Source organism: Lupinus angustifolius, chromosome LG04 (genome assembly GCF_001865875.1).
Source record: "Lupinus angustifolius cultivar Tanjil chromosome LG04, LupAngTanjil_v1.0, whole genome shotgun sequence".
Lineage (NCBI taxonomy): Eukaryota > Viridiplantae > Streptophyta > Magnoliopsida > Fabales > Fabaceae > Lupinus > Lupinus angustifolius.
The window spans coordinates 24373633-24397199 of record NC_032012.1 but is presented as its reverse complement, the minus strand read 5'-3'; the positions used below and the strand labels follow the sequence as shown (position 1 = coordinate 24397199).

The window sequence follows — 23567 nt, the reverse complement described above, 5'->3', positions numbered from 1 at the left end:
CCCCACCTCTTGCTTGATGTGTCCCATAGTTTCTTTTTCTAATGTTCTTGATGATTATGTAATGATTTAAGTTTTTTACTCTAAGTAATGTAGGCTGCTTGTCCTGATAGGCTGTTCTAGTTTTAATTGTTCACAACACATAAAGTTGCACTTGAATTTTTGCAGATTTTACTATAATAAGAAGACTAAACTATCTAGCTGGGAGAAGCCTTACGAATTGATGACACTAATGGAGGTGAGTCATGCAGTTGATTGCCCTTTCATTTTCTATGACTTGTTAGTCATACGACTGGATCTTATATTTTTATTTTTTTGGTTTTGGTGAATGCTGTTACACATGCATCTCTTTCGATCTTATGCAATATTAATTGGGTTCAACATATTCAAGTTTAATTGCTATATGCTTTCTATTTGGCAATGTATGGTGAAAATGTGCTGCTCTGTTAGCTCACTCATTACTAAACGGGTTTTCTCTCAGGCAGCTACCATCAATCTTGACTTTTACGTCTTATTATAAGGTCAGTGTTGTGATAATTGTCGGTTGGACTGTATGATATTGGTTTTTTTGTTTTCTTTGGATGGTGCGGTATAAGAATTTGTATTGCATATATTTTTTTTAAATCTTGAATAAACATTATGCTCTAAAAATGATAATGAACAATAGAAATAAACCAATTTTTACTACTTGGGTTTTCTTTCTCTTTGTGGGGGGTGGGATAGAATTAACATTTGTGACTTCTTTCTTTTGGCCACCCTTGTACCTTGTATAGATAGATTATGTTATTTGTTAAGGTTAGCTTATAAAAGAAAGTGGTCTCCATCTTTCTCTTCCTCTATTCCATTCATGCGTGTGCACAAATTTGTGTTTTTCTTTAATGTGATTTAAGCAGTGGGTGACAATTGTCTTCCATTTTGCTTCATAACCATTGGTGTACAATGTATAGATCATGTTGATGCTATACACTATTACACTGTATGAGTGTATGACTAAAGAAGATATGCCTCTTGTTCTATTTTTTTCTAATTATGTTAAGTAAGTTGAAACAAATGCGAAGGAGATTTCTTTTGACATGCATTCCTCTCTACAAGGCTAATTTAATTTAACATTCCCTGAGATAAGCATCCAAGTAGATAAATTTTGGTAAAGATTTTGAGCATACTAAATGTTGTCTTTTACTAGCATCACTCCAAGCTCTTCAAAGTTGATGTTTTTTTAACTCCTTTAGGACTTCATATAGTTCAATTTTGATTTATCCAAGTCTGCAAGTGTGATTTCCTTAGTGTTTAAGAGGCTTACAGCTACATGCTGCGCTACTCTTTTGAGAGGTAGGATATGATGTGGGTTTTTACTGCATGCTCTACTTAATATATTGCTTGAATGTAAGTTTCATCATTGTATTATTGTCTTGGTCGTTAGTTCCTTGTCTTAAATTTCCTCTTTATTTATCAATGAGTGCGATAGCCAGTCATGCTACTTGATATTTTACGCTGGCTTCTAAATCTTGGCACAATTTTAATTCTATTAGAATGTCAGTTTCACATGTCTTGATTTCTTTAGAAGTGTTTGGCTGTGAATGTCTGAGTGAAATACCCCACCCAAAGGAATACTTACAAATTTCCTTTGATTGAAATAAATGCAATATTATATCACAGGTGTTGATTTGTTTTGCACTGCTGTGGCTTACACTTTAGAGCCTGGGTTTCTGCTATGACAATCTGTTAGTTTGCTTTCTATTTCTGATTTTAGGATCTAAGAAATGATTGCTGTAAATGATGTTTGTAAAAGAACTCCATGGTTGCACTTATTTATTAACTTTTGGTACAAGTTAAGGTGTCATAACGTGGCCAAGGCTTTTATCGTCATGTTCAGTACCTAAGCAATACCAGAAGAATGTTTTCTTATAAAAAAAGTGTAATCTTTACAAGCTATAATATATGCAATATATGATCTCTAATATTCCAGAAACCACCTCTTCACTTGCAAGGGTAAGGTTGAGTACATCTACCCTCCCCAGATCCCCCACTAGGTGAGAACCTCGTGCACTGGTTGCCCCTTTTTATTTCATCGCTAAAAAATTTCTTAGATAACCACTTTCGTCAAATATTTGATAGATTTTCAGTGGATTCTGGAGTAATAGGAAGCACAAATTCTTACAATATTACTAAACATTTTTTGCCTTAGGAATGATGAAAATGTAAGGAGAATTAAGTGGATTAGTTTTCTTGGTGCTTAATGTGAGTTGAGTTGTCGTGATTGACCCTTTATCTACCCCTTCTATTTCCTGGATTTTCTGTTCTGCTTTCACATTCTTACTTTGGGATATTTGAATTTACAATTTCTATTATGATATAGCTATCATTCTTATATTGGAAGGAAATCCTAATGAAAATTTATCCACTTTTTGTGTTCTTGTCATTTTGCTAGAGGGTGGATGCATCAACAAACTGGAAGGAGTATTCTAGTCCTGATGGAAGAAAGTGTGCCTTAGTTCTCTTAGCTTGACTATTTTTATGATTTTAATGTTCATTTCTTTTTTTTTCTTTTATTTATTGAATTTAATGAATATTCTCTAGGTATTACTACAACAAGGTCACCAAGAAATCAAAGTGGTTAATTCCTGAGGAACTGAAGGTTTCTATCAATAAAAATAATGCCTTTTGAATATTCTTTTCAGTTATATTCTTTCTCTTATTTTTGAACTCATGTTTGTTTTCTTTAATTTATATGCTTAAAGTTGGCTCGTGCACAAGTTGAAAAGACTGTTGTCAATGGAACATGTCCTGAAGCTATACTGATTCCTCATACTCAACCGTCTGCATCTCCTCACGTAGTTGAAGCAGCACCTAGTGCAGATACTTCATCTTTAACTGTTCCAGGAGAACCAACAAGTCCTGTTTCAGTTGCTCCTGTTGGTACTACATTTACAAATAATCTTCAAACTGATATTACTTCAGGAGCATCTGCCTCTCCTTCTGTGGCCCCTCAATCTGGAACAAAAGTGGAAGAAGTTGAGGCACCTGGAAATACTGTCAAGCCATCAGATACTGGTGTGGGAAGTGATGAAGCTTCTGTTACAGATGTTAATACTGCTAAAACACCGATGTATCTTCTATTCTACATTTTTTTCAGTCTTTGATTTCATTTTAAAGTCTGGTGGCATGCCATTTTTATTTTGTTTGTGGTAAATATTGTAGGGATGGTGCCAACAACTTTTCAGTTCAGTATACCCAAGGTTCTGAGGATGGAGTTCCAGCAGAAGATAAAGAAGTATGTTTCTCTGATTATAGTTTTAATGTATCTTTGATGAGTTGTGCTTATGGTGATTAACAAGCTGATAACTCTTCAATTCTGTAGGATGGTAAAAATGATTCATTAGGAGAGAAAACTGATGATGTGGCATCAGAAGCAAAAGCAGTTGAGCCTGAACCCTTAGTTTATGCAAATAAGATGGTATGAAAATGAAATATCAATATTCTCTGTCTGTCTTGTTAGATTCCTGGTCATTGAGCATTCAGTTTGATCTATTTTATTTATTAGGAGGCTAAAGACACATTCAAAGCACTCCTGGAGTCTGTAAATGTTGGATCTGACTGGACTTGGGATCGGGTAGAGTTTTCTCATTGATATATTTTACTGCACTTATTTATAACATCCTTCATTTGTTAAATTATATGTTTATCTTGTTTGTTTGATTTGTTTGACTTGTTTGACATAGACATTTCTATTTTTTCAGACTATGCGAGTAATAATTAATGACAAAAGATACGGCGCCTTGAAAACACTTGGAGAAAGGAAGCAAGCTTTCAACGAGGTAATTCTTGTGTAATCTTAGAGTAAATCACAATACATTAACATCGACAAGGCTCGTATTCATTTTATCTTCACCCCTTATTTTTCCTCTCATCTGTCTGTTGTTTTACCTCATGTGTATAATCTGTATGGAGTAGGTATCCTCAGTTGTTTCTTCTATTAGTAAAGATTCTGAGTGAGTATTTACCAAAAATAATAGTCCGATTAAGTGCCGATCTGCTTTCATAATTGTGAAGTTTGTATGAAGAGAGTTGCTTTTTAGAAAGCTTGTAATTAGCTATTTATTTTGTTGGAGTAGATGAGGGATATTGAATTAATGGAGGAAACCTTGATGAAATCAAATGGTAATGTTTTCACTGAGCTAATAATGTTTAATAACATGCTTTTTGTAAGGTTCTCCTTGTAATGTCTAAGTGCAAAAAATATCTCTGTAGCATCGGTTATCTGCCAAGAAGTCTTGTAGTAGGTGTGTAACCTATGTGCATAACTGCATATGGTATATACTATAAGGAATACAGACTATGCATGGGGTAGTATGCTGTACTGAAGAAACTATTCTCATCATATCTGGGGAGTTCCTTTTATTTCCTTGTTCCCAGCCTTTTTTTTGGGATTTCTTAGTATGGTATTTCCTTTGTAATGCCAATGATGCACGTTCTTTTTTCTGATCAAGTTAGAACATATTCATGTGTCTTGACATTTTTTATAGAAGGAAAAATGTGTCGAATTAAGATTTTATCTAATTAATATGTTAAGGGTATGATAACACATGGTGGGTAGCACATAGTGGAGAGAACGGGTTGCTGGGGTCAATCTCTTTCATGTATCTTGATCCATCCCTTTAAATTCTAAATTGGTGATCTCCATGAGATTGAGAAATTCTATTCTTACTGCTATATTCTTATTTTGTCTTTATTAGAATATGTTTCTTTCTAACTTATTTATTGATGACGTGTTTTCGCCGTGAATCCTTTTATTTCTCAGTACTTAAGTCAGAGGAAAAAACAGGAAGTAGAAGAAAGGCGTATGAAACAGAAGAAAGCTCGGGAAGATTTTAAGAAAATGTTAGAAGTATGTTCTACTCCTTCCACATTTCTTTGTAACTGTGCAATATGTTGTTTCCTTTTATTGTATATGATTTTTGCTAATTTGTAAAATTATTTTCCAGGAGTCCACAGACTTGACTTCATCCACTAGATGGAGGTTTCTTTTTATTTGTTATTGAAATTTGATTTTCTTTGACTTACATCGGCCAACTTAAACTTTTAGTCGATACACTTTGTGATCAATTTTATTTCGTATTGATTTTTGGACAATTACTCAGTAAAGCAGTGCCTATATTTGAAAATGATGAACGTTTCAAGGCTGTTGAGCGTGACAGAGATCGCAGGGATATGTATGATAGCTTCATGGAGGAATTTGTTATCAAGGTGGATTCTACTACCCCATTGTTTAACCATTTATAGAATCTACATGCATACTTTGGGCTGTTTCACATCCTATATATAGGAATATGCAGATATCTATCAGTGTCAAGCATGTTAGCTTTGCTTTCTGGGTAGAAATTTTAGCCTACACATGCATGTTATCTCTGCAGGAAAACTAGGGAATTGAGAATTTGAGTATTTGTTGCTAAACCATAACTTTGTTTTTTACCATTTCATTAAACTTGTGAACTTTTTAATGCTTTTAGTGAGTATATGACTTCTGCAATTTTTACTAGGAGCGAGCAAGGGCACAGGCAGAACGAAAGCAGAATGTGATGGAATTCAGGAAGTTTTTGGAATCTTGTGACTTTATAAAGGTGATTTTTTTATCCTTATTTTTCTTCAGATTTTTTGTCATGTTAGAAACTTTGTTGATGCATCCATCATTTTCTCTTTAGGCTAGCACACAGTGGCGAAAAGTTCAAGACCGCTTAGAGGCTGATGAAAGATGTTCTCGTCTTGAGAAAATTGATCGCTTGGAAATATTCCAAGTAACTTTCTTTATTCAACTGATTGTCAATTAAATCTGACTATCAGTATAATTCAACATCTATAAAATCAAATTTTACTGTCAATTTGATTTTTGGTTTATATTTTTAGGATTATTTACATGATTTAGCAAAGGAAGAAGAAGAGCAAAAGAAGATACAAAAGGTGCTGTTATTTTATTCTTTATAAGTGTTCTATTGGACCTTAACTCCTACCTCTATTTATTGATTGATCTCATCTCTGTTCTGAAACAAAATAGGAAGAATTGAGAAAGACAGAACGTAAAAACCGTGATGAATTTCGCAAATTGATGGAAGAACATATTGCTGCAGGCATTCTTACAGCAAAAACTAACTGGCGTGATTATCATTCGAAGGTTAACTGTCCATATTTATAGCCATTTATCTTTATCTTTTTATTTTTGTTTTCAGTGAAAAACTTCAACTTTCTGCCAACTTAGATGAAGTTCTCACCTTATTTTTTCTTGTGATTTGTTGTCTTGGATCAACTATTTGACTATGACGTTGGTGTTTTGTTGTTTTGGGTGGTCTTCTAGGTAAAAGATTTGCCTGCTTATGTAGCTGCGGCATCAAATACCTCAGGTTCAATTCCAAAAGATTTGTTTGAAGATGTTGCTGAAGAGCTAGAGAAACAAGTGAGTATGCTGAATTATCTGTGGTTGGTTTTGAACCATGTTTACTAGTTTCATGGGCAAGTTTGCTTTGCAAACGCCATATGCTCAAGTGTCCTTTTATTCTTCCACATAATTGGTTTTCAAAATGCTTAACAAGTTACATTGTTTTGTCCTTTTAGGAGCTGAAGTACTTCAATTTCAATTTATTATTTAAGCAGTTTTTTTTAAGACAAGACTTATTTGCTTATACTTTTAAGTTCTAATATGTCTTTAATATTTGTCATGAGGCATTGAACAACATTAGTTAAAACATTTGAACCTTGAACATCCATAAGGATTTATATCAATCTAGATGGATTTAAAGATTTTCCACAGCAGTAGGAAATCAAGCTGGATTCAAATAAGAAGCTTCATTACTCATTATATATTGAAATGATGTTGTTTCTTGACTCAAAAGAACTGGAGGAGTTCTTTTATGCTTCCTGCAAAACTTTATGATTGAAAAAAGTGGTATGTATGTACTGAATGCAAAATGACAATCTTCTTACTTATTTGTGTGTTTCAGTATAATGAAGAGAAGAGTCGAGTAAAAGATGCAGTGAAGTTGGCAAAGGTATTACGATGTATCAATCATGTGGTTTCTACTTGAAAAACATATTACAAAAGTCCGTGCAACACGCGAGGCTAATGAAAATATTATGTGTCCAAACATTCAATGCTAAACCTTACTATTCAGAATTATTAGTCCATTACATATATTCTAATGTACACCATGTTATTGTACTTCTCAGATCACTTTGTCATCAACCTGGAATTTAGAGGCCTTCAAATCAGCTTTATCAAAAGACATTAGCTCTCCGCCTATATCTGAGTTTAACTTAAAGGTAGGTACATCAGCGGCATGTATTTATTTATCTTTTGTTTCTATGCTTTCCAATATTGAGTTTCTTACATGTCTGTGTACTATTTGCAAGTTTGTTTATTGCAGTGTTTGGTGCCTCGAACTTTCTAATGTAACTTGTTTTGCTGACAGTTTCACTAGAACTTGAGGATTTTCCCTATGTTATTTTGGGTATTCTATACAAAATAATGGTTATAACTTATAACCAATATGCTGATCTGTACCGCTTTATACTAATACCTTGACTACTTACTAAAGACCCAAAGGTCCTTAGTAAATATATCATTACTTATTACTTAACCCAAAGTAAGAAACCTCAGTGGTTGGTTCAACATCATGATGCCAATGGCTGATTCATGGTTATGAAAACAATAGGTTGAGGGGATGGTTCAAAGTTTAACAATTCAACTGTGGTTGAACTATGGCCGAACCAGAGTTTACACACACCTACACACTGATCAAATAAATAAAATTATTAAAGATATCATTGTTTATTGATGATAAAGGGGATGCAGAAAGTTTGAACCCAATTTTTACATTATTGAACACAAGTTCAATTGAGATCCCTTGGGAATCGCACATTTATGTATTGATAAGACCATTCTTTGTTTCCTGAAGGTTGATCTCTACCCTGGATGAACCATATAGCAGAGAGAAACCGCGAACCAGAATAGAAGAGTTTGCCACATCATTGAGTAAATATTTCGTAGTAGTAGCCTTGTTAGACTCTACATCATTCTTGGTATATCCAGATAGTAAGTAGGAGCATAAATTGAATAATTGTAGAGCTACGAAAATAGTTATTAAACCGTTTAGGGTATATTCCTCCTAGAGTAGCTGCTAATAGCCTAATACGAATAATAGAAACTCAAAAGTTTGAAGATAACACCTTTCAAATCAAAAACAGGTTTGCATTTTGTACCCCATGGGTACCAACAAGCTACTATCTGTATGCCTAAGATTTGATCTGTTATTTGATTTGATTCTTCATTAAGTTCAACTCCCATATTGGGTTAGTTGTAAAGCAAGAAAGTATTGCTGTTGTGATGCTTAGTGCTTCCTGGTCTGTATTGCAGTTATTATGCTACTTAATGCATGCAAATTATATGTCCCATATCAGTTAGTGAGTGGAACATCCAAGCATACATGTAGAAACATTTTTGTTTGCTATTGGGCCATCCCATTATGTGCCTATCGTCCTATCGCAAATCCCAACCTTTTGTTATGTGTATCCTTGTTTTTTGCTTTTGGGCCTCTGTTTGGCTAAACTAACTTTTTGGCTGCTGGGCTTATTTTTTTATAAAAAAGTTTGCCCTCCAAATCTGTCAACGAGTTTCACTATTATTCAACTGGCTGGTCCAGTCTCACATTTTGAACTACGGTTCCAATGGTCTAAATTTGCTTCACATGTGATAAATCACATTGCTTTGTTTGCAGTTTCCTTTTGATATTTTGATACACCAACAATCTTATCTGCTCACTTTATTGTTGAAGCTGAACCATAAAATTAGTTATTACTCGTTAAGCAAACAAGAGATAAACAAGCCATATAAAGACATGGCTTGCTTTCACTCCAGCAATTTGTGCCTACAATTGTGGATTAATTCTGTTTAGCACATTTATGTTTCTATTGGACATGGTAGATTATACCCTACCTTATTCCACTATGGAAGGTTGATTTGATTTACATTTTAAGCTTCTATACAAGCAAATATCTAGGTCATAATTTCTTGGCATTTACCACCCACCTTCTATTGAACCTTCGCTAATAGTATGAGATGCTAGTAGACTCAATAAAAGGCTTTAATGGAATGGCCATAAACTGTATAAAATGCTTAAACTATTCACATGGTGTCAAACTTCTTTGTCTTGGTCTTGGATGGAATTAGCTCAAATGAGAATGTTGTCAATCATTATGGCAAATTTTGACTTTTATGAATATACTTTGTTCACCATGGTGAGTGATCGTCCTCATCTTGCTTTTGAATCATTTTGGTGAGATCTTAAATGATAAAGGTATTGTATCTGTTGATCAGATTGAGTTTTTCAGTATAAATTCTAATAGTTCTTCACTTCAAATATGTGCCTCCATGTCTGGTGTGATGCTGTGCCATCTGCAGCTAGTGTTTGATGAGCTACTGGAACGGGCAAGGGAGAAGGAGGAGAAGGAGGCTAAGAAGCGTAAACGGCATGCAGATGATTACTTTCATCTACTGTGTTCTACTAAGGTGCAGTTTTGTGGACATCAGCTAATTGGTGATGCCATATTTAATGGTTTGGCAATAAGGAATTGTTTTGGTTGCTTTGTTGCAGGACATTTCTGCATCTTCAAAGTGGGAGGACTATAAACCACTTATCGAAGATACTCAAGAGTTCAGGTCTGGATCATGCATGATAAACTAAAGTGTGAAACTTAAAATGATTTTTCGTCTTTTCTATCTAATAAATTTTCTTTGTCCTGAAAAGATGTTTGCTGTTCTCAATCTGTATAAAATGTCAGATTAGTGGACCTGGAGCTATCAGGCCTTATCTTTGTGTGCAAGCAATTTAAGTTTCTTAGACTTAAGAGTAACTTTGGTGGTCTGTATATAAATAATGGGATTTCACATAAATAATTTTTTATCTTACGCTACTTGAATTGATGTCCATGTGCACAAACTCCTTCACAACCCACTTTCTTTAATATTAGGCAAAAGGAAAGCAGGTGTATAAGCTATTAGTAGTGAAATTCACAACATATTGTTTCTTCTGACTGGTATCCTTTTTTTCAGCCACAAACCTACATTTCTTGAAAGTATTTCCTAACATTAATGTTCCTGATTTTCTTTTAATGTGTTTCCCCCCAGATCTATTGGAGATGAGAGCCTTTGCAAGGGATTATTTGAGGAGTACATTATACAACTGAAAGAAGAGGCAAAAGAGAATCAGTGGAAACGGAAAGAGGAGAAGGTATAAATTCTGGTCATTCATCTTCTTTGAGATTTGTGCTTGTTATTCACTATCCCCTTGCACATAAGTAACAAACTATCTTTATACACTATGATTTGTTAGTCAGCTTGGTAATCTCAGCCTAGTTCCAGTAAATGCTCTATTGCTAAATGTTTGCATTAATTCCATTATTTCATTTTGTTGGTCTATCTGGACATGTTGCTAAATGTACAATAGATTATATCACAGATGAATGAATGTTCTTGTGTTTAAACTTCTGCTGTGTTTTTTTCTTTAATGCGTTGACTGTAGATTAAGTGATATTGCTGGGTGCTGCATACTATATGGTTCATTCCTTAAGAAAGGATGAGTCAAATTTCGAAGCAAGTATGAAGTGCGTACCACAATATGAAGCATGAATATGCAGAAAATATCAATTATTTCAAACTTTTACTAGTACAATTTATTTGTTTGACGTTGATACAGTTTTGAGGCCTGGATAACAATATCTTGGACTGCTACGATTCCTGTGTCAATGTTATCTCAAAAGAGTCTTTAATGGCTAGCTGATTAGTTCTGAAATCTAATATCTGCAGGCAAAGAAGGAGAAGGATAAGGAGGAAAGAGAAAAAAGGAAAGGCAAGCAAAGAAGGGAAAAGGAGGGAGGGCGTGAAAGAGAGAAAGGCGAGGCACGTGTGAAGGATAAAGCAGACAGTGACAGTGCAGACAAAAGGTCTGAAGATGGTAATAGAAAACATCGGAGACAGCAAAGTCCTGAGGATATTTCTCATGAAAAGGAGAAAGAGAGGTCTAAGAAATCTCATGGGCACAGTAGCAGCCGCAAGAAATCAAGACGGGTATGCTGTATGCAGATTTATTACTTGGCTGTTTTACAAATTTGTTTATTGGATCCTGTTTTTTCGTTTCTGATTGTCACCTGTTTTTTTTGTTCTTTATGTGACAAATGGACAGCATGGTCATGAATCGGATGAAAGCCGGCACAAAAGACACAAGAGAGACCACCGCAGCGATTCTCACAGAGAAGCTGATTATGGAAAAGTTGAAGATGGGGATCATGGTGATAATGTGGTGGATAGATGGTAGTCATTTTATTCTATTTGAACTCCTGCAGTTACCTTTTGTTTTACTCAATATATGAATTGTGCATCTCCAATGTGAACAACATATAAAGTTCCATCTTGGTGGGGATGTAAAACCATTTTTTGAGGACCAAGACAAAATTGTTCCTATCTCATAGGGATTAAAAATATGAGTAAGGTTATTTGTACACTTAAAATGGATACTTTTTACTTTGAGAAAAGAAAGACATATTTAATGTACCATTTTGCCTTTTCCTTATTAGGCTTACATCAACTACAATGACCTAGGCAAAGCATGAAATCATGATTTCCCTCCTTTTCTTTTTCGCACTTGGTAGTAAGAACTTATTCTCATGAGGCATTTCCCTAATATACAACAAAAACCAAGTTTGTCTCATTAGGTTGTGGTGGACTACATGGCTCGAGTCGAGTCATAATATTTGATGATAAAACATAACATACATTATTAAAAGACATTTAAGATTTATGAATTTATTTTAAAACCTGTGTTTATCTGTTCTCTTTCAAATTTTGATAAGAAAATCAAATGACAAATTATTTCCTAAGGCTTCATTTGTGGCTCTTCTCCAAAATTTGAGAAGCGAAACACAGGACTTGGAAGAATTCAGCAACAAAATTCTGAATCTCTATATCTTAATTTATTGCACTAAGTATTTTTTTCAATTCCAAAGTAGCTTCAGGCATTGTACTAGTATTTTCTAACTGTTCTAAAATCCAGAAATTTCCGGTTTTAGGTAGAGCCACGATGCATAAGTCTTTTTCACAAGTAACAAGCAACTCTTATAAGCCCCAACTGCATTCATAATTATAAAAATGATTTAATATATATACACTGACAATGTAATTATTTTCTACACTATCAATACATTATTCATCATTCATATATTAGTCATAATTGACTATAAAAACAAAAATAATTTAAACCAATGATGAATAATGTACTATCAATATAAAAAGCTTTATACTCACCGGTTGACACATATTAAACTCAAATAAAAATGGCCACCCTGTTTACTAGAAATAACTTGTGAATATACAAACGTTGATGGTTATTGTCACTAGATATATGAAAGCTATATAACATATGAAAAGCTTCTTCCCATTCTTAACTTTTCTTTTCGCCACGTTTATGCCATATCCAACCACACCAGTAGCAACCATATATACTAAATGCGAAAAGAAGTGTCCATCATTTCTGCCCTCTCATTGTTTTTAGCGGCTAAAGCTTACGCTGTCCTTAGTTATTGATGTAAACATAGTATTGCCGCGCGTGAATATGGATTCCCTTTTAAGCATGCTAACTATTATTTCATGCGATTTTTTTGGTACTACCAAAGGTATTCTTACCATTTTTGGTAAGAAATCAATTTCTTTTAGGATTTGTGATTGTCATTTTCAACAAGTGTCACTCATAAGAATTAAACTTTCAACCTTAAAACTTTATATCACTGTACCAACGTCTTGTTAGTTGTACATAATCATTATAATCTATTATTTTTCATACCCGAGTTGATTACGCATGTTGATGCACTTCATGATGTCGTTTGGAATATTATGTTGAAGTCAAAAGACCCATTAAGCAAATAGTATTTTTCAAAGGAAAATTGATAGGTTAGGAATAGCAGAGGAACCTATTAAAACTCTTTTCCTCTTATTATATAAGGACCGTTTGCAATAGATCCTTATCTTTGCACTTGGACCTACATCTAGATTGTTTTGCCAGAAAATATAAATTATCATTCAAAGATTCCAAAGCTACTTAAATTCCAAGGTTCCTCGTGAGCCACCAATTTTTTTTGTTCACACCATTATGGGGATTGAACAAAGCAAAAAGTGAATGCTATTATGTCAATATTAATCATAATAATAAATTCGTTGGATTGAAAAAAAACAGGTTTGGAATATTATCCTCTATTCTTGTCGAGACTCTAGTTTATTGATAATACAACTTTATTAATTAATTTACACAACTATTTGATTCTCTAACATATTATAAAAGAAAAGGCCTTTGATATGGAAAAAGCATCACCAAAATAATGTAGTGGTTCTACAAAAGCATGTTTTTCGTGCATGTAAATTGTAATTTATCAAGTTAAAAAACAAAAGAAGAATTATAATATGCTATTATACAAATAGGACTCCAGTCCTATTTAGAGTATGTTTGGTATGACATAAAAAAAAATTGCAAGTCATGTATTTGATTAAATAGAACTCTAGTCCTGTTTAGTTAGGCGATATTTTTAAAAAATCTCATTAAACCTTGATTTTAAACCCCTCTTATATCTTATAATCCTCTACCATGTAAAATCTTTTACTCATTTTAGCCAAATTATTAGCCATTTTTAGCAGACATGAACATTAACTTATGGAAGTTCAAGTAGATTTTTTGAGTAAATTTTATCAACACAACCATAAAATTAGTAAATCTCAATATTCTATTTTGAAAAAAGTGTGAGATGTTGGGGCAACACCACTCTTTAACTAATTTATAAATACTCAACTACTATTGAGAATCTAAGCAGGGAAACTTCCACTCCTACCCCTTATATTTCCACAATACACTATGATTGACTATCTATATAAATGGATTTAGAGTGCTATTGTGACTATGTCTCATATAGAAAGCAGTGATGAAAATGTCTTATAAGGTCAACACCAACCTTTGCATGGCACTCTTCTTCTTCCTCTTAGTTACCTCCACACATGCAAGTAGACCTGCTCCTGCTTCTTCCCTTCATATTTCAAACAACTCTCAAAATAAGGCAGGTTACTTAAATTTATTTTACATCATATCATCATATTTTCTAGTTGTTTCAAATCCTTCATACCAAACCAATAAGGTATTGATCTAGTGGTGTAAGGTCTCACTAGATCATGATGATGACCAAAAGATCAAGGATTCAATTCTTGAGAAAGACATTTATTGGAAGGGGCATTCACATACCCCGAAAGAGATTAGTTTCTTACCTAAAAAGTGAGGGATACCCTTGGTACTACAAAATATTTGTTCCCACATGTTTTCATTGGCGCTAAACAGGATTAGGATTAAGGACATGATTTGAGACAGAAGATCTTTATTCCATATTTTCGGCATATATAACTACACTAATATAATTGCATCACGTACGTGCCTTTCACTTTTGCCTTGTTCATTTATGAAGCTTCTTCTCTTTTATGCTTGTCAGATTTTTGAAGAGGAGAGTGTCAACATGGAGGAAAGTAGTTGTGAGGGAATTGCAGAAGAAGATTGTTTAATGAGAAGAACACTTGCAGCTCACACAGACTATATTTACACAGACAAACATAAACCATGAGATTCATATATAGGGCATTAGTTTTATGTATAACCAATAGTTTCCATATATATCCTCCTTTTGAAACTTTAGGAGCTGTTAGTTCAGTCACATGTTTTTTCACTTCTTGTAGTTGCAGACAGGGTTTTTTTCAGGGTATTTCTTTTGATTTCATACTGTAAATCAATGCATACTTATTTTGGAACATGTAAATTTATATATTTTTATATTTATCCATTATTTTAAGGCTCTGAATTCAGAAATCAGAACAACATTTATTTTTTAGCATTCTTTTATTGATAAGTTGGGGAACCTTAACACAATAATAAGATTGTTGCCTTGTGATTTGGAAGTACAGGGTTCAATTACATACTCTCCCATTCTTTTACTATGACAATATTTTGAATTCCAAAGTGAATGGTAACTTTTGTGGGAGAGAGAGACAGAGAAAGCTTAAAATTATGTAAATTTTTAACGTTTCTTAGTTAACAATTGATCATAAAGGATGGGCATATATTCTTTTCTTAATCAATGTTCAAAGATAATGAAACTTGTTTAGGACAAAAGTTTTGATGCCCCTGCCAGTCTGCCACCCAAAATATTCTTGCATCAGTTCAACCAATTTTCCCAAATGAACACGCTCTAATTATTCTAATCAAAGTTTATAAAGTCCCTTTTATTAATGCTGTGGACCACAAATATTATGTACTGTAATTACTTCTCTTAGATACACAAAAATAGTTTAATTTAACCTAAATGTTAACATGAAGTTTTTAGATTTGTAAGTAATTTGATACTACGAGGAGAAAAATCAATTAGTTCACACCAAATATTCATCAACAATTAGACATCAGCAAAAAAATATGTAAAATAATTTTCCCCTTTCAAGGCTTTATCCTAGAACTATAAATGGTGTATAAAAGGAAGAATGATTACATACTCCAAAATATTCATGTTCCTATAGGTCAAGTTAATCATATTTTATTAAGTAATATAAAAAAATTATTTTCTATTTTTATGATTTTTCTTTTTAATTAAATAACACTTGCATCAAATTCAGACACAAAAAAAATGGGATAGGTGATTTCTTTCACTGTAAAACTATTATGCATCATAGTGAATCATACCTATAGCCAAATAGAATGAGATTGGTACTTTATTTACACCATATACATGCTTGTTGGATTTGGATCAAATTCCAAATTCACTAAATCTGGCCGTTAGATAAAGACCAAATAGTATATATAGTAACACAAATCAAAATAGAATCTAAAGTTTAAGTAATCAGATACTTATCAACTACTCAGATTTAGTACAGTCACCAAAGTTATGGAAAATTCACACATACGGTGCACATTGACCGAAAAATTACGGTTTTGGTGCACCTTTTTAGAAAATTACAAAACTAGTGTAATTTTCCTGAAATCGGTAATGGAATTGCCGATTTCAGTGTTTTTCTCTCTCCAACTCCCCCCAAAATCGGCACTAGGGGGAGTTTTATTAGAGTAATTTTTTTTCCCTCTCCCCTCCTAAATCGGCAATGAGAGGGGAGATTTATATTTTTTTCTCTCCCCCTAAATTGACAATGGGGGAGTTTTTGTTTTTGTTTTGTTTTTTCTCTCTCCCTAAATCGGCAATAGGGAGTTTTTGATTTTTTTTTAATTTTTGAGAGTTATATTATTAGTTTTAGGGTTTAACTTTTCAAACACTAAATCTAACAACACACAAAATCAGGACTAAGGGGAGTTTTATTAAATAAGGAGAGAAAAAAAATAAAAATAAATATATAAATCTCCCCCCACCTTGCCGATTTAGTTGGGGAGAGAGAAAAAAATTAGATTTAATAAATCTTCCCCCTAGTCCCGATTTTGTGTGTCGTTAGGGTTAGTGTTTGAAAAATTAAACCCTAAAACTAATAATATAACTCTCAAAAGTTAAAAAAAAAATCAAAAACTCCCTATTGTTGATTTAGGGAGAGAGAAAAAAACAAAAACTCCCCCATTGCCAATTTAGGGGGAGAGAGAAAAAATAAAAAATATATATATATAAATCTCCCCTCCCATTGCCGATTTTGGGGGAGTTGGAGAGAGAAAAACACTGAAATCGGCAATTCCATTGCCGATTTCAGGAAAATTACACTAGTTTTATAATTTTCCAAAAATGTGCATCAAAACCGTAAATTTTTGGTCAAGGTGCACCAAAACCGTAAATTTTTGGTCAAGGTGCACCATATGTGTGAATTTTCCCCAAAGTTATCATTTGGTGAATTCACAGGATATGAATATCTTTGGGTCAATTTGTGAATTAAGTTTTGGAGATGAACAAAAAGTAAGGAAAGATTTGAGATTCATCTCACACGTATATTTCAGGACTCCAAGGTGTTTTATTTTTCTTTTTTCACATCAAAATTTAACTTGCAAACAAACTCTGAAATGCTTATGTTTCAGCCAACAACTACCACTAAGCTTGCGGCTGAAGCCTGCTAACTGTTTGTTCATCAAGGTTAGACTCTGGGCTGCGAAATTTAATATCCATAATTGTGTAGAAATTGCTCTTTTCTCCAGTTATTTGTCAAAGTTCTATTTACAACTTGGATTTCTCTATGTTAAATTTCAACATAGGTTTATGAATGTGCTATATTTTTCTATATTGAAAAGAAATTTATGTGCTGAACTTGTAGTTTTCCTTTAACAAAACTTCGTGTAGAATTCATTATGAACTCGCTAGTGCATTGTTGGCCAACTAGCTAAATAAGTTGGCCTACAAGCATGATTTTGAGAAGCTATCAATGTTTGCATGTCATTTGGTTGACTCTAAATAACATTCATTATGACCAAATTAAAGTAATTCTTTTACGGAGTGGATTATTAATTTTATGCCTTCAACCTAACAACAAAAGCTTCTATGTGGATTTGTGTTTCAATCATAATTAACATTTGTTTGCGATTTGAGTTTTGAATGAGAAAGAAGAGAAAAAGAATATTTTAAAATCATCTCATAAATATATTTTATATTTCTCAACATCATTTTTATCTCCTCTAATATTCAACTCACAACTTAAATGACTAAGTGGTGGACAATATTGGCAGCTAAAATTAGAAAGATCCTAAACCAATTACTACAATGTTTGACTTGGAAACTTGGGATTACTTGTGCTTATTATCCCCATAATTTTGGTGTTGACCTTAAAAGTGATAGTCAATGGACATTTCTAGGTTAGTAAGGTAAAGTATGGTGACAACATTATATTATGATTGAAAAATACAAAAAGTAATGATGATGATTGGACTGACCATCATTATTAGTAAACAAAAGTAATCGTATTATTACCTAACAAAGAGAAAAATATATGTTAGATATTTTTATACTATCATTATATTATTTAATCTTTTAATTCTTAAATAAAAATTAAATAATATAAATAAATGATAAATAATGTATTAAGTACAAATAAATCTTTACAGCTTCATATACATATAAATATTACACTCAACATAAAATACCTAAACAATAAAGTCTTCATTTTATTTCATCCCATCTCATTCCATTTAGTTGACTTTATCATTATATATCCAAACTATACATGGCAAAATGGACATTGTTCGCGGGGCGTGCCCGCATTTCTTTGCAGGCAGGGTATATATTTTTTGTCCATTTGTCTGCCCGGCCTGTTTTGCCTACTAAGTTTGTGGGCATTTCCGTTGGGCATGCGGGCGACCCATAAATATAACTTAAGAAAAATATAAGAAAATTTTAAATAAGTTATAATGTAATGTGATTTTTATTCCAAAAAAAAATTGTAATCTAATATAATTTGTTAAGCTTCATATAAAATATAAAAAAAATTGTTAATTTTTTATCTTCAACTACTTTATTTAATTTCATTTCATTTATTATATGAATTTTTATTTTTTTAATTATTCAACAACGCTCGCGGGCCGCCCGCAAGCCCATTTTAAAACGGGCAGGGCATTGAATTTTGTCCGTTAAGCCAATGCGGGCATACTCGCGTCTGCTTAAATTTTTACGAGCATTTGCGGGTACGGACTAAACAGGTCAGACGACCCGTTTTGCCATCTCTAATACAAACTCCTTAGAATAAATAGGTTAGATTTCTACTTAGATGTGTATATTAAAATATCAATTAGTGACTTTTAAATAAGATAAAAAATATATATTTATTCATAATATAATTTTTTTTATACTGTTATTATATCATACACCATTTATTTTTAATTATTATTAACTTTTAAATAAAAGTATACAAATAAATATTAGATAATGCAATGACTGTATATAAATTTTTACACTAGCAATACATAAATATTATATAATAATTAAAATTATTGTATATTTCCAATTTGAGTTTTGAAATGAATAGAATTGAAAAACTACTATCTCACTAATATTAAATTTAGTAATTCTTCATTGTTTTTTTCCTTCTTTTTTTCGTGTCAGCCTTTAAAAACCAATTCTCATACCCTACAGTGTTTGACTCACTTTTTAAAGAGTTAAAATCCATCTCTATATGTATAGTTGGAGTCTGACTCTGTGCTTATATATCAGATGATTCTCCGGATGAAAGATACAGTTAAAAACCAGAAAAGGAAAAATTGACAGTGAAAATAAACATTGGTATTTGGTAAGTGGCTTTAAGGGAAAGAAAATCCAACTATAAGGGTTGCATGAAGCCCAAGACTAATTTTGAATATGGCAATGGGCCATAATAATAGAAGATGAGAAGAAACAAATATTGAAGCGAATTGGGGCAAATGTTGCAAACCCTAGCGACACCCGTAAGAGTAAGACCACGTTTGGTGAATACCTCATGGCTGAGTGTTCGTTCATTCTGTTCTTCCTCCAATTACGAAGACCAATCACGTGGTGGCCTTCCTCGCTTCTACTCCCAAACACTTCCTCCTTCCAAGGCACACACACTTTCTCTACACTTTTTCATAATCCCACATTTCATATTCTAATACCATTTCTAAGTAATATGTATATGAATATGAGTAATTGGTATAGCTTTAATTTGCTATCAATTTCAGTTAACAATGCCCCATTTGTCATTCTCACTATATACACATCCTTCTTGAGATGGGGTTTTAGGAAAGTTCTTAATTTGGGCCTTGTAAAAGGCCGATTTTTTATTTAGTTTAAGGGTTAAGAGTTTATTTCTCATCAAAAACTGTTGTTGTTAATCTGCCCTTTGTTTGATTGGAGATGGTTAATTAATTATTTGTTTGTGTAACAATGCAGGGTAATGGTGTTCGTGTAAAAGGTGATGAATTCTGGCATATGACAAAAGTATTGAGGTTGAGCGACAATGACAGGTGATCATACTGATTATTACTCATGACTCGGGATAGTTTGATTATTGTTCTGCCAAATTGAATAATCTCTTATATTTATAGTCATTAGACTTCTTAATCTTGATTGCAAAGAAGCAGGAAAATGTTCAGGGGATTACTTTCGAGTTTAGAATTGAATGTGGCACTTGTTGTGCTTGCAAATCTTGTCAAAGTATCTGTTACTAATTTATTTATACCGAAATGGGAAGGAAGGGAGGATGGGAGTTTTGCTTCGCTAGTGGATTTTCAATAGTCTGTGTCAAATATTTTGTTTGGTCAGGTTTATTTCATCAGCCACTGTTTGTATTTGGTTTGAGTTCAATGGAAGTAAATGAAGAGATAGTTCATGCACATCTTTTATAGTATGTGTTTCAAAGGTTTTCTTGACGATCATCATCATTATGTTCAAGGGTGGAGCTCTTCAATGGGAAGGGAGGTCTGGTAGAAGGATATATACAGAACATTGACCGCAGTGGACTTGATTTTGTTGCACTGAGTGATCCAAAGTTAGTGCCTCAACAGAATACCCAATGGCATGTATTTGCTGGTTTTGGTAAGTTCTTGTGTTTTCGGTTAAACAACTTAGTGAAGTGTTGCATGTTTCAAGTATTTTTCTACCCAATTTTTTACTTGTTTAGGACCTTGCCTGTTTAGGTACTCTGAAGGGTGGTCGTTCTGACTGGCTTGTAGAGAAGTGCACAGTATGTTTCAATCCCATATTAAGATTTTATTTGGAACTTATAGTTTCCTTGAGTTATGGCTGTTTTTCTTTTATTCATGTTTAACTGCCATAGGAACTTGGAGCCAGTAGTGTAACTCCTCTATTGACTGAACGTTCTCCATCAATCTCAGAAAGTCGTGCAGACAGATTGGAACGTGTCATTTTAGCAGCATCCAAACAATGTAACTAGTTTTACTTGCATCTAAGGTTAAGCATTTATTGCACTATCATTGTGTTTTCATTTGGGCTGTCAGATAGAAGATAGATTTAAGCATTTTGGTCTGAAATGAAAGGTGGGGTTGTTTTTCTTTTGGTCTGTAACCCATGCATTGATGCTTCCTTAGGTCAACGACTGCATGAAATGGTCCTGAAACCTCCTGTGGAGATTGATGAACTTTTGCATCATGTAAGTTCAATTTTTAATATCCACCCAGAAATTTGGTCTTAAATGTGTTGTAACCTTCATCTTATCAGACACTTTTATGTTTGTAATTTTAGTTCTTTACATTGTTTAGTGTATGCTTAATTTCCTTTTTCTTTGGAGTTCTGTGAGTTAAACGAGGGATTTCATCCCAATTGTTTTAACAATATATGGCCAGCCACACTGATACTTATGAAATAACTACGCTGATGGCATTCTAACTTGCATCCTATCATATTTTCTGTCCAATAGATTGAACAATCAAAGCTTTCTCTTCTTGCAACTGCAAAGGCAACTCCTGTTCTTAGTGCATTGATGTCATTGGAGAAGGAAACTAGTGGCTTACTCATAATTGGACCGGAAGGCGGTTAGTATCTTAATGTAGTTCAGTCCTTTTTTCCAATTTATAACATAACAAGTAGAGTTAGTCGTTATCTGCTAGTAACTGTTTATCAGGATAAAGTGAAAACATGTTCCTTGTGTCTGTGGAAGAAGTGATCCATGGTAATTATTCACGCCATTGATGCTAATAATGCATGCAATCTGTTGTTATTTGGCTCATCATTAAGAATTTATTCATATCCTGTTGTCATTTCAACATCATGCATTTAACCTTTTTTTAAATTCAAATGGTTAATTATTCTCAAAATGTAATAACATAATTTTGAGGTGACCCTGATGTCTTCTATACACCACTCACCAGTGACCAGACTCAATTGTGATTGCTAGATAAATGTTATATTCCTTTGAAGGGAATAAATATATCTATTATCTGCTTAAACTCAAATTAACAATGGTTTATGTCTCGGTGGATTTGTCCAGACTTCACTGTGAAAGAAGCAAGCTTGATGGTGGACGCAGGTGCTACAAGTGTTAGTCTTGGACCACATCGCCTTCGTGTTGAAACTGCCACAATAGCACTTTTGTCAACCGTCATGTTATGGTCTGACTCTAAGCAAGGTTAGGATTGTTGACTCTTCAGTACAGGTTGGTCAGGCATGATTATGTTATAGAAACAGTCAACATAATATTTTTTATTCTGGTACAAACTGTTTTGTTACATATAATTTACTGTAACCTCAATGTGGATGAAGATTGTGTTGATCTTTACCTCCCTTCTTTGTGAGGATTCACTATGCCTGCTCTAAAAGTATTGATCAATAAGCTCACTTTGATAGGTGCCATATAAATTAGCCCTCAAAAGTTTATTAGCTTCCAAGTTAATCCTCCGATTAAAACCATTATCAAAAAAGTTTTGAAAGTTTAAAATTGTCATCATACTTGTCCTTCTAGGGTCTTTATTGGTGTCCATTTGTATCTTGTTTCTTGTATCATAGTGGTGCCTACATACTGTGTAAAATTAGGGATAGCAACTAATAAATTGGGGTTACAACTTACAACAGCCTCAGCTGTTGGGTTGGAAATGGATCGAACCAGAGCTCAGTTCGATTCAACTCAATAAGGATTTTCGAAACTTAACTGAGTTCTAAATGAGTTATGTTTCCAACTCGAATTTAGCTCGATACGAAATGTTCGATTTGACTCGTTAGCTCGAATTGATTTGGTTTATCAAGAGTTCATAAACTGTTTAGTTCAACTTATTAGCTCGATTGACTTAGTTTGTCAACTCGAATGATGATTATTTTTTTAATATATATGTATACATATATATACACTATATATGCATATTTATACACATAACGATTTGAACTCGTTTATTTAAAGAGCTTAATTTATAGCTCAAGTTCGGTTTGGTTCATCGATCAAGTTTATCGAGCTAAATAATGAATCAAGTTTTAAACTAATCTCGAATTGGAGCAAATTATTGTCAATCCTAGCATGAGATTCTTGAAGCATGAAATAAGGCCGAGTTAAAACAATTATCTGGGACATAGTCATTTTGCCAAATGGGTCTTTGCCTCGTTCAGATATGCCTGAACTGTTGGGGCTCGGTACTCTGTTGGAATGGGCCTCTATCATATGGTCAATCATTGTAGCATTTTCCTCTTAATACTATTACAATGACTTCATCTTTGTATACAAATGTATAAGATATTTCAAATATGAGGGAATATTTGATAGGTCTTGAATACCAAAAAAGATGCCTTCAATTTACTATTTTACTTTCTTTTTCTACAACTCTAATGCAATTTTGAGTTTGGAGTAATGGTCATATAAAGTTTATACTAGTAATGTTCATTTAACTATTGAGCATTAGTTACTAACTAAGGTGTTGGTTGGTGTAGTAATGTAAGAGCTTACTAGATAATTTTTCGCCAAATATTTGATTTATGAGAGATACATTTGTTGTGAGAGGGAGATAGTCATATACCCTAAAAGGGATTAATTCCTTCTTGATAGAATGATATATTCACCTAGACTACAGCCCTCTAATGTTGGACTAATGTTA

General features: G+C 33.2%; 3 protein-coding genes across 6 annotated transcripts in view; all 3 read left to right on the top strand.

Moving 5' to 3' along the window:
- The window catches only part of LOC109346430 (pre-mRNA-processing protein 40A-like), a 15706-nt gene extending 4106 nt beyond the window's left edge, over window positions 1–11600 (top strand). For 2 of the 3 annotated variants that reach the window (XM_019585984.1, XM_019585983.1), the window contains exons 7-29: window positions 166–235; window positions 2426–2478; window positions 2575–2632; window positions 2736–3103; window positions 3196–3268; window positions 3356–3451; window positions 3539–3607; window positions 3735–3812; window positions 4796–4882; window positions 4980–5014; window positions 5136–5241; window positions 5535–5615; window positions 5697–5789; window positions 5899–5952; window positions 6047–6163; window positions 6344–6442; window positions 6987–7034; window positions 7213–7305; window positions 9443–9550; window positions 9636–9700; window positions 10169–10271; window positions 10847–11107; window positions 11223–11600. In XM_019585984.1, the coding sequence (XP_019441529.1) occupies window positions 166–235; window positions 2426–2478; window positions 2575–2632; window positions 2736–3103; window positions 3196–3268; window positions 3356–3451; window positions 3539–3607; window positions 3735–3812; window positions 4796–4882; window positions 4980–5014; window positions 5136–5241; window positions 5535–5615; window positions 5697–5789; window positions 5899–5952; window positions 6047–6163; window positions 6344–6442; window positions 6987–7034; window positions 7213–7305; window positions 9443–9550; window positions 9636–9700; window positions 10169–10271; window positions 10847–11107; window positions 11223–11354 (2347 nt within the window). In that variant the 3' untranslated portion in view covers window positions 11355–11600. The remainder of the gene's footprint in view (window positions 1–165; window positions 236–2425; window positions 2479–2574; window positions 2633–2735; window positions 3104–3195; window positions 3269–3355; window positions 3452–3538; window positions 3608–3734; window positions 3813–4795; window positions 4883–4979; window positions 5015–5135; window positions 5242–5534; window positions 5616–5696; window positions 5790–5898; window positions 5953–6046; window positions 6164–6343; window positions 6443–6986; window positions 7035–7212; window positions 7306–9442; window positions 9551–9635; window positions 9701–10168; window positions 10272–10846; window positions 11108–11222) is intronic. The other variant, XR_002107518.1, reaches the window with a different exon arrangement.
- On the top strand, window positions 13897–14901 carry LOC109344895 (phytosulfokines 3). The gene is made up of 2 exons (XM_019583619.1): window positions 13897–14133; window positions 14557–14901. Exons 1-2 carry the CDS (start codon window positions 14002–14004, stop codon window positions 14683–14685), a joined length of 261 nt encoding a protein of 86 aa, XP_019439164.1. The 5' UTR covers window positions 13897–14001; the 3' UTR covers window positions 14686–14901.
- On the top strand, window positions 19402–22330 carry LOC109346429 (ribosomal RNA small subunit methyltransferase E). 2 transcript variants are annotated; one of them, XM_019585981.1, is made up of 9 exons: window positions 19402–19592; window positions 19924–19997; window positions 20426–20568; window positions 20670–20716; window positions 20810–20918; window positions 21081–21142; window positions 21410–21524; window positions 21980–22152; window positions 22201–22330. In XM_019585981.1, the coding sequence occupies exons 1-8, from the start codon at window positions 19437–19439 to the stop codon at window positions 22120–22122; spliced, it is 849 nt and encodes a 282-aa protein (XP_019441526.1). In that variant the 5' UTR covers window positions 19402–19436; the 3' UTR covers window positions 22123–22152; window positions 22201–22330. The 2 variants fall into 2 exon arrangements, with proteins under 2 accessions (XP_019441526.1, XP_019441525.1); XM_019585980.1 differs by having other exon boundaries at window positions 21980–22330.

Coding starts and splice junctions, on each gene's coding strand:
- LOC109344895 (XM_019583619.1), top strand. CDS start 14,002: ATGAAAATGTCTTATAAGGTCAACACCAACCTTTGCATGGCACTCTTC. Junction 14,134..14,556: donor CAAACAACTCTCAAAATAAG/GCAGGTTACTTA, acceptor TATGCTTGTCAG/ATTTTTGAAGAGGAGAGTGT.
- LOC109346429 (XM_019585981.1), top strand. CDS start 19,437: ATGTTGCAAACCCTAGCGACACCCGTAAGAGTAAGACCACGTTTGGTG. Junction 19,998..20,425: donor AGGTTGAGCGACAATGACAG/GTGATCATACTG, acceptor ATTATGTTCAAG/GGTGGAGCTCTTCAATGGGA. Junction 21,143..21,409: donor TTGATGAACTTTTGCATCAT/GTAAGTTCAATT, acceptor TCTGTCCAATAG/ATTGAACAATCAAAGCTTTC.